General features: G+C 36.2%; 2 protein-coding genes across 4 annotated transcripts in view; one reads left to right on the top strand and one right to left on the bottom strand.

Moving 5' to 3' along the window:
• Positions 1–2,649, bottom strand: part of SLC25A40 (solute carrier family 25 member 40) — a 62,090-nt gene extending 59,441 nt beyond the window's left edge. For all 3 annotated transcript variants that reach the window (XR_005526499.1, XM_039222455.1, XM_039222456.1), the window contains exon 1: positions 2,457–2,649. The gene's annotated coding sequence lies outside the window, so the exon portion shown is untranslated. The remainder of the gene's footprint in view (positions 1–2,456) is intronic.
• Positions 2,650–2,839: 190 nt separating this feature from the next.
• DBF4 (DBF4 zinc finger) overlaps positions 2,840–16,468 on the top strand; it is a 31,072-nt gene continuing 17,443 nt past the window's right edge. The window contains 6 exon segments of the mRNA XM_039222454.1: positions 2,840–3,107; positions 4,575–4,747; positions 10,570–10,749; positions 12,197–12,247; positions 12,699–12,768; positions 12,972–13,048. Coding sequence (XP_039078385.1) covers positions 3,062–3,107; positions 4,575–4,747; positions 10,570–10,749; positions 12,197–12,247; positions 12,699–12,768; positions 12,972–13,048 — 597 coding nt within the window. The 5' untranslated portion in view covers positions 2,840–3,061.

Here is a 16,468-nt window from a genome sequence, read left to right as displayed (position 1 = left end):
AGAATTAAAAAATTAAATCTGGATATGTGGGAGGTAGTCTGAAAAAGATTGGGCCTTATTTAATAATCACCAAACGTTGTAGGGTAGATTGAACAGATACAGTCTTCATTTACAAATAAGGAAATTGCCTAAGGTAACACAACTTCTTAGGAATAGAACCAATACTGAATGAAATTCATTTCTCCTGATTCACAGCCAAATGTTTATTTAATTAGACCATGATTCTGCTCAATGTTCTCCAACTTTGCTTAAAAAAACTCTTTAAACAAACTTCTCAAATAACCTTGCCCCTTCCCAATTCAGTTCTTCTTGAATGTATACCCTTCACCTGAAGCATATTCTAAGATACAGTTTAACATAAACTTTATCATCTTATCAATAGCCTGATTATTGGCATGATAGGTAAGGGAGTTTCTGTGTATACAGAGCACAGACACATGACCAAGTCTTTCCTGTAGCAATTAAAAGATTTGAGTTCCAAAAATATTTTTTAATTAACCTTGAATTACAGACTAGAAAATTATTAACACCTGTAAAACACACTTTCTGCTTATTTATAGCTTGTCATCATCACCTATAAAGCAGTAAAGGGTATGTCTAAAACCATATGGTACAATTATGTTAGTTTCCCTCATTATAGTAAATAAGGTAACTCAGTTTTCACCAGAACATACAACGAGCTTTCAAGAGTACACTCAACCTGTCTGCATTTCAAGACCATTGTTCTTATCTAGTACTGAACCTTAGTAATCTGACAGATCTATTTTTCTTTTCTTCTTTTTATGTTTTTTTTTTATTATTGAGACAGAAACAGAGCATGAGTGGGAGAGGGGCAGAGAGAGAGGATGACACAGAATCCGAAACAGCTGACAGGCCTATTTTTCAAGTCTTGGGAACTCTTGAAGATGGAGGAGCTGGTGTAGAGTTCACCAGAATGATATAGCACTTACTGAGCTCTCTGTGGTACTAATTAAACTTTGAAAAATGTTTCATTTCATCCTCATAATATCTCAGAAGCATTAATTACAGCCTTCTTAAAGATTAAAATTAAGGCTCAAAACTACCCAAAGCCAGACAGTGAAGCCTGCATGAGCCCGATGTTTGTAATTCTCTGACTTCTGATAAGTTTGTTCCCAGTTCTCTTCCCACCTCTATGACCTTTTCTCCATCTTTCTCACTATTTCATCACTGGTCTGCTTATCACTGCTTCTCTTATTTCAACATGCCCTCCTGGGTAATGTCATCTACTCATATGACTTTAACTACATCTTATATTCATGTTTCTCAATCCTAAAGCTTTTAGCAAACATAAAAATCCTGTGCTCTTTCTGTGGTTTACATTTTGGAAATAGGTTGTTTCCCTCAAACAGAAATTCTAAAATTGTATCGTCTGCCGAAACTACACCTCCATCTGGCTCCCAAGATCTGTTAACCTCTTATGCATCACCCCGTGGCTGAGGGTGTCTAGGTCTCTCAAACCAATCTCTTTCTTCACTACCAGTCTCTCCCACACCTCCCATCTCTCTCCTACGTTACAAATAAGTATTACTAATTGGTAATATAGTTTCACGATTCTCTCCCCAGGTCCTTCAACCTAAAGCCATCCGCAACTAAGGTCTCATTTCCCTTAGCAAACCTGAAGCACCTCTTTGGGTTCTCCATTTTGGTTAAGGGTTATTACAATACTACGCTTTAAGGTAGCTACTTGTGAAACGGTGATATTGGCACTCAACTCCCGGACCTCTACTCGTTCGAAAATCAACCATTATACAATGAATGACTATTAAGGCCAGAAGTTAATGAGTGCACAATACTACAAGATCTAATCCTCTTCCTCCTTCACAAGTTTACAAGCAGAGAAAAACCGAAAACAATTTTTTGTGAAGCGCTTTCCCACTTACAAAATTATTTAACTTTACAAAATATTTTAATATAACCATTATTGTCATTCCATTATCCCCAACTTACAAGTGAAAAAACTGGGACTCAAAGGGATTAGGGAATTTAACCAAAAGGTACACGCTAAGTGGCCGGTCCAGACCCCAAATCCTAAAACTTCAGATTTCAAAGTCCATTTTCTATTACTGTTGAAATAAACTTTACAATAAAACGAAAGCAGGTATCAAAGGGAGCAGCACACAGTCAAGTAACCAAAAGGCACACGGTGACGTGAACTCGCTCTAGGCTCTGGGCCGCCGGGCCCGACCCTCGCTCGGAAGGCCCCCCGCCCCCCACAGGCCGCTCCCGCCCTGGAAGTCCCGCTGCTGCCTGGCCGCTCTCCGGCCAGCTGGGTCGGCGGGGACCGCAGGGAAGCCTCGCTCCGCAGCTCGGGGGGCGCCGCGCAGAGGCTGCCGGCTGCCAACCAGGCCGGCCTGGCGGGAGAGTGAGTGCTAGTTCGGCCGCAGCCACCGCGCCTCCGGCCTCCGGGACGACGGACCCCTGGCCAAGGAGCGTACCTGGTGAAGGAGGAAGCTGGAGGGCAAAGCGGTCCCGGCAGCCCTAGTAGGCGGGAATGACCCTGGCGGTGGGCTGGGCTAGCTTCCTGGGCTAACTGCATTCACTACGTTAGGTCAACAAGGAGCCACAAGGACTCTCCAAGGTATTGGTGGGACCCAAAACCACCAGCGGAAGGCGGTGACCGGAGGCCTGGAAGGCACAGCTATGGAGGAGGGGCGAGGGGCGGAGACGCGGCCCGTGGGGGCGGGGCTCGCGGAGCGGGGAGGCGGGCACGTGGGGGGCGAGCGCGAGGCGGGGCCCGGCGCGCGGCGTGAGGGCGGGCGGGGCGCGCGTAGGGGCGCCGCGGCCGCGTGACGCGTTTTCAAATCTTCAACCGCCGCAGCCCACTCGTTTGTGCTTTACCTCTTCCTCCTCCGCGCCTCGGAGCCGGATCCGGCCCCGGAAACCCGGACCGTAGACGCGGCATCTCTGCTGCGTGGGTGGGGTAGCCTGCGGAAGGGGAGAGGCGACCTGCGGGAAAAATCGGCCTGGATGAGCTTGTGTTTTCGTGGCCGCCCGGCGCGACACTCTCTCGAACCCAGCATGTAGGTGCCGGGCGGCTGCCATGAACTCGGGAGCCATGAGGATCCACAGCAAAGGACATTTTCAGGGTAGGAAGCCCCTCCCCCCCCCCTGCAGTCCCTTTAATCCTTTCCTCTCCTCGTGGTTCCACCTTTGATTCTTTTGAGCTCTTCCCCTGGGTCTCTGCTTCTTTTCTTTGATGGCTTGTGCGCCCTAGTCTGTGGCCTGAAGGAAGGCTCCGTCCAAGGGCTTCGCCTCAGAAAGGGAGCGGAGCCCAAGCGGGCCGCTCGCGCCGTTCACGCTCCAGCCGCAGCCCCGGATTGTCGGTTGTGCCGTTGATTGTAAAACTAGGAAACAATGTGTGGCCCTCGGACCGATGCTGAGACTCGGCTCAGGCCCTTTGAGGCTGCCGCTGTGTCCCCTACTTGAAAGCAAAGGTGGTTGTGGCTTTTAAGTTTCCTGATTAAATTGGTGGTTGTGGGTGGGTTTTTGGTCCTCTTAAATTTTTTTTTTTCCACTCATAAAGTTGAGGGGGATAATATTTTTTTCAAACACACCTTTGCTGTTTTCAGCATTATAGACAGAAACAAGTGTTCATTTTCGATTACTTTGAATGGTAGGTACATTACAGCTTCCCAAGGTTTTCTTTTTAATATGTCTGGTATATATATGTAGTACCTGGATAGGAATCTTCAACTTAGGAATAGATTGTATTCTGAAAGGTAGTTTTTGAAGCGATTGTTTCCATCTCAGATGTTTTCAAGGGAAATAATAAAAGCGAATGGTGATTTGGTTCTTAAAATGGACCATTCAGTTCTTAATATATAGACAAACTATAGGCAACTAAACTTTAGACTCTCTGGAGGACTAGGTCATCATGGGTAACAGGTTTCTTGTACAGGAAAGTGTTAAGCATTTTATGCCCCAATTTTGAGTGTTCAACAGGATGGCAGATGTTCCATAAATATTTGTGAGTAAATAGCTCGTGAAGTTTCCATCCTAAGGAGGAAAATCTTCCAAAAGGGTTTTATATAGTTTTCACCAGAATCTATAAAGACATGAACAAACGTATAAACATTTCTTGAAGACTCAACTATTGGCTGTGAACAATAATTATTGTACAATATCTGTTAAAATAAGTACAGTATTTTGGTTTTATATTAGGTGGTACTACAAAGAAATACATTAAAATGATCTAGCTCAAGTTGGTTAAAGCCGGACTTGGGATCTGGATCAGGTCACCGTCTCCCAGTTGGTGGGTTTGAGCCCCCTATTGGACTCTGCTGACAGCTCAGAGCCTAGAGTCTGCTTCTCATTCTGTGTCTCCCTCTCTCTCTTCCCCTCCTCTGCTTGTGCTCTGGCTCTCTCTCTCTCTCTCTGTCAAAAATGAATAAATATTAAAAACAATTTTTAAAAAGTGCTATTGAGTATTTAATTGGTGGGGTTTTAAAGTTTTTTCCCCCTCTGTTATATGATGATGTATAAGAAATATTTTTAAAACAATAGAAAATTTTCATCTGTATAAAACATCTAATTGTACATTTTTTAAACAACAGGTGGAATCCAAGTCAAAAATGAAAAAAACAGATCATCTTTAAAATCTATGAAAACTGATAACAAACCTGAAAAATCCAAATATAAGCCACTAGGGGGAAAAATATTTTACATTGACTTACCTTCTGTCACCATATCTGAAAAACTGCAAAAGGACATTCAGGATCTGGGAGGGGTAAGTCAAAACTATACACTATGACAAAGGAAAAATTTGTGACTAGTACTTGTTAATCTGTAGTCATTGAAGATACTCATTTTGGGAAACAGTCATAGAAGCACCAAGCTTAAAATTTTTATGAGCTGTTTATCATTAATGAAAAACTATTTGTTTTAACCTATTGTAGCCTAATAGAACTTTTAGGTTTCTGTGATTAGTCTAGTGTAAAGTTCACAAAGTTTGAGAAATGTGACTCCCTTGGCCTGGTAGGACCTCTGATTGCACTCTCATTGCTATGTTGGTATATGCTCTAGAGAGCAGCAACTCCTTGATTGTGATTAGGGAGCTACAGAAATCTGCCTGGACTAGCATAACAGTAAGAATGTCATACAGAACAAGAAAAACCTCTACAAATCACAAGTTAAAATTAACTCTAAGTGGTAACAGTTTGAAAAGAATGAATGTCATTAAGAGAACAGAATTTTGGATTAACAATTTTGAAAACTCTATTTCCCATCTTATACTTGGACTAAATGATTAAGAAATTAGAAAATTTGAGGAAAATTCTAAGATTTTCTTAGTATTAAGGTTAACACTGGGTAAATTTTAGCAAGTGAGGTTAAGAATTTATTAACTTCCTTCTTAATTCATCCTATTTAAAAAAAGGTTTGTACCGCACTTTGAGTTTTTTGAGGTTAATATCTTTGAATAAGCTAAAAGAATCCTGGCATTTCGAGAACAGAAGTTTGCTGGAGAATGTGTAACAAGTTTCTTGGAATTGTTTATTGGTGTGATATTTACTTATATATCTTTGAAAAGCTGTTCTACTTTTTGTTACTCATTTGTTAAAACTTGGTCACATTTGTCGTAGCAATAACGTGTCATAATGACCCTATGACTTCATTCCTAAAGATCATGTTTTATAGGCTTGCCACTTTTACTCCTTCATTTTATTTTATTTTATTATTTTTTAATGTTTTATTTATTTCTGAAAGAGAGAGACAGCGTGAGCAAGGGAGGGTAAGAGAGAGGGAGATACAGAATCCGAAGCAGGCTCCAGGCTCTGAGCTAGCTGTCAGCACAGAGCCCGACATGGGGCTCAAACCCATGAACTGTGAGATCATGACCTGAGCTGAAGTCGGATGCTTAACTGACTGAGCCACCCCAAGACTCCTTCATTTTCGATATTAAGTACTTAAGGATCCAGAGAAGTGAAATGACTGGCTCAGTATAGCATCTTCCTAATTCCCAGACTAACATGCTGCTATACTGTTGTGTTCCTCTAGGAATTAATGGCTACAAACTAGCTTTCTGGTCTAGTTTCACAGCTTTCTCAAATATGAATAACTCATTAACTTTTATGATCTAAATTGGTGATTTTAGATTTGTATTTTTAGCAGTGGAACCCTTCGAGCAAAATCATTAAGCAGTCCAATGTATAAAGCCAGTCAAAAGAAAACTGTTCTGTCTGAAACAGCACTTATAGTTAGTGTAGGGATGCTTGCCCTGCCCCCTTTTTCTCTCATTCCTATTGCAGTTCCTGAGGCACTTGCAAGAAGGAAACAAATTTTGAATTAATTTATGTATTGATAATAGTTGGAAGACCTTTTGGTTTTATACAATTCAAATTTTTTTCTAAAATAGTTTGAAGTAGACCAGTTGAAATGAAGATCATATTAAGAGCATAAGTTTCCAGGTTTTTTTCTTCAGGCTGTGGATTTTCAACAGAATTAGATTTATTAACTTAAAAAAAAATTTTTTTTATCAAGTTATGATATCTCCTCCACACTCTCTTTCCAATAATTTAGTGATGTCCTGATTTCTGTTCTTAACACTTTACCATCTCTCATTAAAAAAGGACTTTGGTAATGGTGGTCTTTTACATGAATTATAAAAGAATCTTGACCTCTAGACAGAGTTTTAGGGTTCAGTGTTAATGAATATTTAGTTGAACAGACATTCCTTGAAAGGATGATACTTGATGTAAATTTTAGGATTACTTAGACCCTTTTCATTTTGAAACTTCATCTTCAGATTATTACCAGTGTCTTTTTCTGTACTTGTCCATTTGATGAATTTTTTTCTGCCCTTAATGAAAACATACCCCATTTATCTAGAGAGTACACTTCTGAGACATTCAACCACTGAAAGCACAGCAGTGAAGTCTGACATATCTTTTAGTAGTGGCAAGGAATATAGCTGTAGTAAAACCATCTAAAAAGGACATGGAACCAATCACGTTTAGGTCCATATTTAAACATTTTAGGCCAAAATAAGGCAGTTGGAGAAGAACAGAGATGTAAGGGCAAATGCCATTTCATGAACTTTGAGGACAGAGTTCCTTGTCTGATGTTCATTGTAACCTTCAGTGACTCAAAAATAAGTTTTGCATTTACTCTAAAAGACCTAAATTCAGCAACAGATAATAACTTGAAGATTATGATGAAACTAAATAAACTCTAGAGGACATGGTATTAAGTATTTTGGTAGATTCAAAAATGAATCTTAAGTCCATCCTGCCTTTAGCTTCTGATCTGGGTAGAGATTGCGTGGGTACAATTAATTGTAAAACAACATATAACGTCAACAGGAGGGAGAAATTACTTCCAGTGGAGAAATTTTGGAAGCTGTTCTACAGACCCAGTTTTAACTCTGCTTTGAAGAATTATGATTTGAGCATGTGCAAATTCATTAAAAAATTATTTCACTGGTATCCTTCATATGCCAACACTATTTTAGCTGCTGAGGATGCAAAAATACGTAAGATGTACTTTACTGCTCTTAGTCTTGGGAACATGAGACAGTTCATTTACAGACACAATCATTTACAGTATAGCATTGTCAGTACTTAACAGAAATTATGTTGAAACTCCCATTAGAATACAGAGAAGAAAATTATTAACTTTGCCTTCAGGAATCATAGCACAGAGTTTAACTTAAGTCTCGAAAGTCTAGTAGGAATATACCAGGCTAAAAACAAACTAAAAAGAGGAAAGAACATATTTGAAATTTTTTTTTTAAGTTTAGTTAACTCTTTAGAGGGGCAGATGGAGAATCTAAAGCAGGCTTCAGGCTTCGAGCTGTCAGCACAGGCTTCAATTCCCAAAGCATGAGATCATGACCTAAGCCAAAGTTAGACATTTAACCCACTGAGCTACCCAGGCACCCCCAGGAAAGAGTATTTAAAATATATCTACAGGGTGCCTGGGTTGCCCAGTCGGTTAAGTGTCCGACTCTTGGTTTCAGCTCAGGTCATGATGTCACGTTTCATGAGTTTGAGCCCTGCGTCAGGCTCTGCACTAACAGCCTGAAACCTGTTTGGGATTCTCTCTCTCTCTCTTTCTTTGCCCCTCCCCTGCTTTCACTCTCATAATAAATAAACTTAAAAAGAATAAAGTTATATGCATGTTATATGCTAAAATTAATTACAAATGGTTCAAGATGTAAACATAAGAGCTAAAACTCTTAAAGTATAGGGAAAAGTCTTCATGACATTGGATTTAGGATTGATTCCTTGGATATGAATCCGAAAGCACAGAGAATAAATGAAAAAATAGATAAATTGAACTTCTAAAAACAAAAAGGTTTGTGCACAAAAGGATACTATCAAGAGGGCAAAAAGACAGCCCACAAAATGGGAAGAAAAAATATTTGCAGATCATATATCTGATAAGGGATTAATCCAGAATATATAAAGAGCTCCTATAGCTCAGCAATGAAAAACAACCAAATTAAAAGATAAGTCAAGGACTAAAATAGACATTTCTGTAAAGAAGATGTACAGTGGCTAACAAGCACATGAAAAGATGCTTTACCAATCATTAAGGAGATACAAATCAAAATCACAAGGAGATGCCATGTCACATCCATTAGGATGATCCCTATCAAAAAAAAAAATAAGTTGGCAAGGATTTGGAACCCTTGTGCACTGTTGGTGGCATTATAAAATGGTACAACTGCTATGGAAAACAAGATTTGAGAGGAGGGCCTTGAAGAGATAAGTTAATAGTGGAATTATTCACAAAAGACAAAAGGTGGAAACAACCCAAATTTTCATCAACAGATTGATGAATGAAGAAAATGTGTATACATGCCACAAAATATTACTTAACATTGAAAAGAAGTGAAGTTCTTATCTATGCTACAGTATGAATAAACCTTGAAAACACTGTCCTAAGCAAAATAACTCAGATACAAAAGGACAAGTATATGATTCCATTCTGTATGCAGAATCTACAATGGTTAAATCCATAGAAACAAAGTAGAACACAGGTTAAAAGGGGCTTGGAAGAGAAGAAAATGGGGAGTTACTGTTTAGTGGATTCAGAATTTCAGCTTAGGATGATGAAAAAGTTCTAGAAATGTATAGTGATAATGGGAGCATAGTGGTGTAAATATAATTAATGCCACTGAATTGTGTACTTAAAAATAGTCAATTTTACATATACTTTATCACAATTTTTAAAAAACATATAGGCGATGGGGCTTTTGAAAAATTAGAACTCTGGCAGCACTGAAGCCACGTATTTATGAAAATGAAGAAAGCATTTGATGTGTAAATTGTGCATTTATATTCCTCTTGGTCCTTGTAGGTATTTGAGTTTATAATCCCTGGAATTAATAAATTTGGATTATCTCCTTTACTAGTCAGTGAAAATGTTGCTTAGAAAAAAAAGGAAATAGTGATATACATTTAGCCACTGGTGTAAGCAGCAAATTCTGATTATTGCTTACATGGAATTAATTCATATAACATATTTTGCTTTTTTTATTATTATTCCCATTTATGTTGTGGGATCCTATAGAAATTAGATATAGCTGTTTAAAATATTTTAGAAATTTTTCATTTATGGAACTAGTTAATGATTAATAGTATTTATGTCTACTTTAATTTTTTGATCTTTGATAACACTGACATCTGGTACCTGCATTTATAAATTCAGACATTTAAGCACTGGTTTTCAAAACTTTTTAGTAGGGAAATTGTCTTCGTCCTTAGACTTGGAGGGTAAGAGTCCCCTCATATATGGAAAGATGGTATACTGATTTTGAGCTGTACTCTCCAGTATGATAAAACCCTAGCTGTACTCTCATCTGGCACATGAGGCTATTTAAATTTAAGTTAATACTGTATTAAGTAAAATTTAAAATTCTGTTGCTTGGTCATATTAGTTACATTTGTTACATTTTAAGTACTCAGCTATATGTGACAAGTTGGCTACTATATTTGACAATGTGCTCGTAAAGAACATTTTCATTATTGCATTAAGTTCTACTGGACTGTAGTGCTTTAGAGGAAGGACTTGAGTAACAATATGTATGTTCAAGTTCTGCTCTTTACTGGTAGTGTAACCTTCAGCAAGTCACTTAACTTCTCTTCAGTTTTTTTCATAAAATGTGGATATTAGAATATTAAGACCATGGAGTTGTTATGAATTAAATTAATTGGGATATATAAAATACTTAAAAATAGTATCTAGCACATGCTTATTCTTATTGGAACTCCTATTGTACTTCCTCAGAACTCAGATTCAGAAGAACACCTTATGAAAAACACCCATCTACAAATTTTAAAAAATAATAATATTTTAATTTAATTTATTTTTGAGAGAGAGAGACAGTGTGAGCAGGGGAGAGGCAGAGAGAGGGAGCTGTCAGCACAGAGCCTGACGTGGGGCTTGAACCCAGGAGTCATGAGATCATGACCTGAGCTGAAGTCGGACCCTTAACTGACTGAGGCAACAGGTGCCCCTAATTAAAATGCATCAAATTTGCATTTTATGCTAAAAATATGAAACTGGTTTATATGGCTTATTTGAAAATACTTTGTTTTCCTTTAGCGAGTTGAAGAATTTCTCAGCAAAGATATCAGTTACCTTATTTCAAATAAAAAGGAAGCTAAATTTGCACAAACGTTGGGAAGAATTTCTCCTGTACCAAGTCCAGAATCTGCATATACTGCAGAACCCACTTCACCTCATCCCAGCCATGATGGAAGCTCTTTTAAGTCTCCAGATTCAGTAAGTCTCTTAAATGTGCTTTAAGATGTTCAGAAAGGCCGTAGCCTGAGGATCTCATGATTTTCAAGAGGAGACTGGCAGCAGAGTTTACTTAGGTAGAACGATATCTATATTGTGAATGGCTTTCCAGTCATTTAAAAAAAGTTTTCATGTTTATTTGAGAGAGAGAGATAGAGCGGTCTAGTGGGGGAGAGAAAGAGGGAGATACAGAATTCAAAGCAGGCTCCAGGCTCTGAGCTGTCTGCACGGAGTCCCGATGTGGGGCTCAAACCCAGGAACTGTGAGATCGTGACGTGAACTGAAGTCCGTCACCTAACCGACTGTGCCACCCAGGCACCCCAGTTAGGTTGTTGTCTTATAGAGCAGTGATTTTTCTGCTGATACTTACGCAGTCATGTGTGTCTAAAATAATACTTTGCATTTGGGAATGGCTCTTATTTTTAAGAGTAGTTTAAAAAGTAACAGCAGATCATTATTTAAAGAAGAAATGGAAACCTTTTGTTTGCTTCACAGCATTAGTAAGCAAACAAAGATTCTGTGGGCCAAGCCCAGCGTGTCAGTTGTTTTTTACAGCCTGTGAGCTACGCATGGTTTTTACATCTTCAAATGTAAAAATCTAAAGAATAATTTGTGAGAAATTTAAATTCAGATGTCATTGTTTATAAAGTTTGTTTATACAGCCAGACCTGTTTGTTTACAAATTGACTTCCCTGCTATAAAGATACTATATGGCCTGTAGAGCCTAAAACACGTATTATTTGGCCCGTCACAGAAAAAGTTTGCCAGTCCCTGTTTTAGTTACTTAGTTACCTTTATTACTCTATTGACAATAAGTTTGAAGATACAGTGAAGTATAAATTGGGGAAGGAGGAAAAACGGGAATACATAGAAGAAAAAGTCCAGGAAGTCTCCTGCATTTTTTTCACTTTAATGCTTTTTTGAAGGAATGAGATTATATACTAGTGACTGGTTCCAAATTAACTGTTGCTCATAGCATTTCAGTTACATTCCCAGCATTTTGTTTAAAAATGTGAAATACCATGTAAAAATAATACATACAGTTCATATTCTTAGATTCATTTGAATAGGGAATTCAAATCTGAACTTAGTTTTTAATTATAGACCATTTCAAAAGAATCTAGCTGTTTTTAATGTTTAATAGAATTTACTACAAAACTAACCTTTGGTCTAATTCAGTTGTTTAGTTGCTGTATCAAAAAAAAAGAAGCAAAGTTTAATAGATCCTATTCCCAAGACTAAGGAAATCACTTTTGCCATACATTTCTTGTGTTGATAGTATTTAAGACTTGTATAGATAGCTTTCATTTATTTTTAATATTATTGAAAATTTTAAATTTTATCCATTTATTTTAGCTAGTTTTTAAGTTTTTTTCCAGTGAGGCACTATGTTCTAATGTTTAACATTTGCTCTCTGGTCTTTTTACAGGTGTGTTTGAGCAGAGGAAAATTATTAGTTGAAAAAGCTATCAAGGACCATGTAAGTATGAAATTTAAAATTCTACAATATATGTTCTATTATTAAAAATTCAAGTGGGAATGGAGTGTTCCCCAAATCTTCCTTATTTTTAGTAGGAAAAGCCTAAATAAAAACAAAATCTGCTTTTCATGAAGAAACATCTCCATCTTGTGGCCTTTTAAAATATTACTGCAGACGTATGAAGCATATGGCTTTTTTGATGAAATTTATGAAATTTCTTGAAACTGTTAATTGGAAGGCTACACTTAGATTGATTATCAGGTATTTGGGAATATATTAAACAGGGTTGATTTTAGAAATTCCAAAAGAAAAACTGATGTACTCATTGCCTTTGTAACTGTACGGTCTAATACCCACCTCAGTGACATTAACCCTCAAATAATTTTTAAAATTTAGCTCATTTAAGTTAGTAACTTTCTAGAAAAACTATCAAACCTTTTTTATTTTACAGGATTTTATTCCTTCAAATAGTATATTATCAAATGCCTTATCATGGGGAGTAAAAATTCTTCATATTGATGGTAAGGATTTTATCAGTTTTTTTGACAGTATATGTTAAAAGTATTAATTTGTACCCTTGGTTCCTAATTTTACATAGGGAGAATTCTGATAGCAAGAGATCCCTATAATGGTAATTCTTTCACCTAAATCTAGTACTAAGAAAACAGCAGTGCTTAACTCCAAAGATAAAAATGCTAATCTTAAACTTTTTTTTTTAATGAAGACATTAGATACTACATTGAACAAAAGAAAAAAGAATTATATTTACTCAAGAAATCAAGCACTTCTATAAGAGATGTGGTATGTTAATTTTCCTTAATTTTTAAACTATTTACAGTGATCAAGGTTGGTTTTTATTTATCTATAAATTTTTCTTGCCAAGTAGAAAATATTACTTGCCAGCAAAGGTAAACCTTTGTACTGTATCCATCTTTCTGTTATTTGAATAAATTATTGCATATCATTTAACGTTACAATTCACTCTTGAGATAAAAGTTATTCCTAGGAGGCTGGCATAGTTGTATTTATTTTAGGTTGCTGTTGCTTTTTACTAGATACTTCTGTTCATTCTGAAGGAAAACATAATTAGCTTATTGCAGGAGAAGTTTCTAATATATATAATTTATTTCTTTGGGGAACATAGAAAATGTGCTTACTTTTCAACTGCTCTAGATAGCTTTATGACAAAATCTTATTATGCGCTCTGGCTTTCTGGCCTAACCTCACAATATTTGCTAATTAAATGCGTTAGGCATTACAGTGTTAGACCTAATGTTTCCATATCTTGTCTCTTCCTTTTTCAAAAACTAGCTTCCTCCTTAGAGCCTCTTAACAAATGAGGGTTTTTCCATCCTTTAAAATAAGTATAATAAAACCTCTCTTGATCTCTATCCTCCCTACCAACTATCCAATCTTTGTATCATCTAAACTTCTCATATCTACACTTTTATACTTCCTATTTTTTCCACTTTTACTCTTCAGCCTATGAAGTATAAAACTCCTGACCGATTTGCCAAATAGAATTAATACTTTTTTTTTAATATTTATTTATTTTTGAAAGAGAGAGACACACACAGAGCTGTTAGCACAGAGCCTTGACATGGGACCCAAACCCACAAGCTGTGAGATCATGACCTGAGCTGAAGTTGTACGCTTAACTGACTGAGCCATCGAGGTGCCTCAGGAGTTAACACTTTTTAAAACCAGTCATATTGGTTCTGTCAGCTATTGTTCATCTGCTTTTTAATTTACCTATTTTCTTCTGAATTTCTCTCATCTCTTAGTTTTCTCAAGGTTCTTTCATATCAGTGTATTCTTTTGTGGTCTGCATTTTTTTCACTCAATCCTTAAATGATTAAAATCTAAAAGCAAAATTTTACATAAGAGTATATATATATAAAGATATGTAGACATATATAGGCTGTTCTGTTTGGGAAATTTTCTGAAATATAATGCAACTTGCTTTTTGAGGGGAAGAATGATAAGAAATGAAGGAGGAAAAGTTACCAAGTTCAGATAGGACCTTGCACATTATATAAAGGAGTTAGAGTTTATTTGGAAGGTTTGTAAAATTATTGGGAGATTATTAAAAGAAGAGTAACCTGGTTGAATAGATATGAAAGATCTGGTTGCTAGTAAAGCATGTTTGCTGGTAATAGTGACATTGAGACAGTGATTCTTAACAGTTTTCAATAATTTTTACATCATGAGTATCCCATATATGCATGTTACATGCAAAGATACTTAAAGTCTTAATGAATTTTTTATTTTTAGTAAATTTACAGTTATATAAGATAGGAACAATTTGCAGAAAGCAAAAAATAGTTTAATTAATACTTAATACTTTGAATATCTTATTATGAGTAATAAAAACAAACCTCCAAATGGCTATTTACAAGTTTTTATAAAATGATGGGTGAATATATCTTAATTGAAATAGGCTAAATAGCCTTAAGCTACCTTTACTGCAATTTGCAGAGTGTTTGGATTATATATACTGAATGTATACAATTCTATATATTTTATAGAAATAAACTTATGAAAATGTAAACTCACAAGGACATTATGGTCTCTGAATACAGAAACATAATTTCTGTCGATATGCAGTGGATTTAAGTACATATCTGAAACATGTTTCCTGAAATAGTGCTTATCCTTAATGTGATTGATTCCAGTGTTTCAATAGTATTTTCATTTGTAAAAAATACTAGTCATAACTCTAAGTTGATATTAAAACCTGCTTTGTTTACACTTGCAACTGTCAATATTCAGCAGATCCTCAGTCCTGAGTGCCAGGCACTGGGAGTTGTTGTCCTCATGAAACAAAAACCATGCAAGTGTGATAAAATAGCTGTGAAACTAATCTTAATTTTCTCTCAAAACAAAAAGGATAAGAATACCAAATTTTTCTGTAGTCCAGGATGTAGACTTGTCAGGGATTTTTTATTGTTGTTGTTTTGGTTTTTTGTTTTTCTTTTTTGTATGTAAGAATTTTTTTTGTATATAAGAAGAAAATGTTTCTGGAAAATTTCTGGCTTGCCAAGTACTAAAGTTGAATGAATGTATTGTCTTCCACTATTTTTTTTTTTTTTTTTTTTATCTTCCACTATTTAAAGTGCTTGGAGTTTTTTTCTTTTCTTGGTTTACTTGAAATTTTGGGAGGTGTGTGTGTGTGTGTGTGTGTACATGTACATGTACATATAAAAAATACACATGAGGAATATTGATCTTCTTTTTTTTTGATATCTTTAGGTTTTAGCATCAGGGTAATTCTGTTCTAAAATGCTGGGATGTATTTCCACTTATATTTTCTAGATGAGTTTTTGTAGAGTCAGTTTTATTTAAATGTTTGGTATAATTTACCAGTAAGGTTATCTGGGTCTGGAATTTTCCTTGTTGAAAATCCCCAACTATGAATTCAATTCTTTATTAGATAAAAGAAATTCAGGTTATTTATTTCTTATTGAGTGTATTTTGGTAGTTTGTGTTTTTCAGGGAATTTGTACTTCCTGTTTAAGCTGTAAAATTGATGGCAAAAGTATTTGTAATATTCCCTAATTAAGATTTAATGTCTGTGGAGTCTGAATGAGGTTTCGTCTTTCATTCCTGAGATCATTATTACTTTTTATCAGTAAGGATATAGTTTTATCAACTTTATTATTTATTAATCTTAGGAAAGAACCAGCTTGGCTGTAAATTTTATTTGAGCTCTGCTTTACTGCAATCCCACACAATTTATGTAGAGCTTTATACGTGTGTGTGTGTGTAATATATGTGTGTGTATATAATATATATTACGTATGTAATGCATTTAATATTTATGTATATAATATATATACACATACTGTTTTAGAGCAGCTATAGGGTCATAACAAAATTGAGTGAAGGCACAGATATTCCCAGATACCCCATGCCTCTCATGATACACACAGCCTCCCCCACTATCAACATCCTACACCACAGTGGTACATTGGTTATAAATTGATGAATCTTTATTGACAAGTCATCATCACTTCAAGTCTATAGTTTACATTAGAGTCCACTCTTGATGTTGTACATTCTCTAGGTTTGCACAAATGAGTAGACATGTATCTTCCATCACAGTATCATACAGATTAGTTCTCTAAAAATGCTCCAATCTATTCTTCTCACCCTCCTCTCAACTATTGATCTTTTTCCATAGTTTGGCCTTTTCCACAATGTCCTATTTGGTATCACATA

The sequence above is a fragment of the Hyaena hyaena genome, unplaced genomic scaffold (assembly GCF_003009895.1).
Source record: "Hyaena hyaena isolate Hyena2069 unplaced genomic scaffold, ASM300989v1 scaffold_1133, whole genome shotgun sequence".
Lineage (NCBI taxonomy): Eukaryota > Metazoa > Chordata > Mammalia > Carnivora > Hyaenidae > Hyaena > Hyaena hyaena.
The sequence above is the reverse complement of the archived record's forward strand: the minus strand, read 5'-3'. Positions and strand labels throughout refer to the sequence as shown.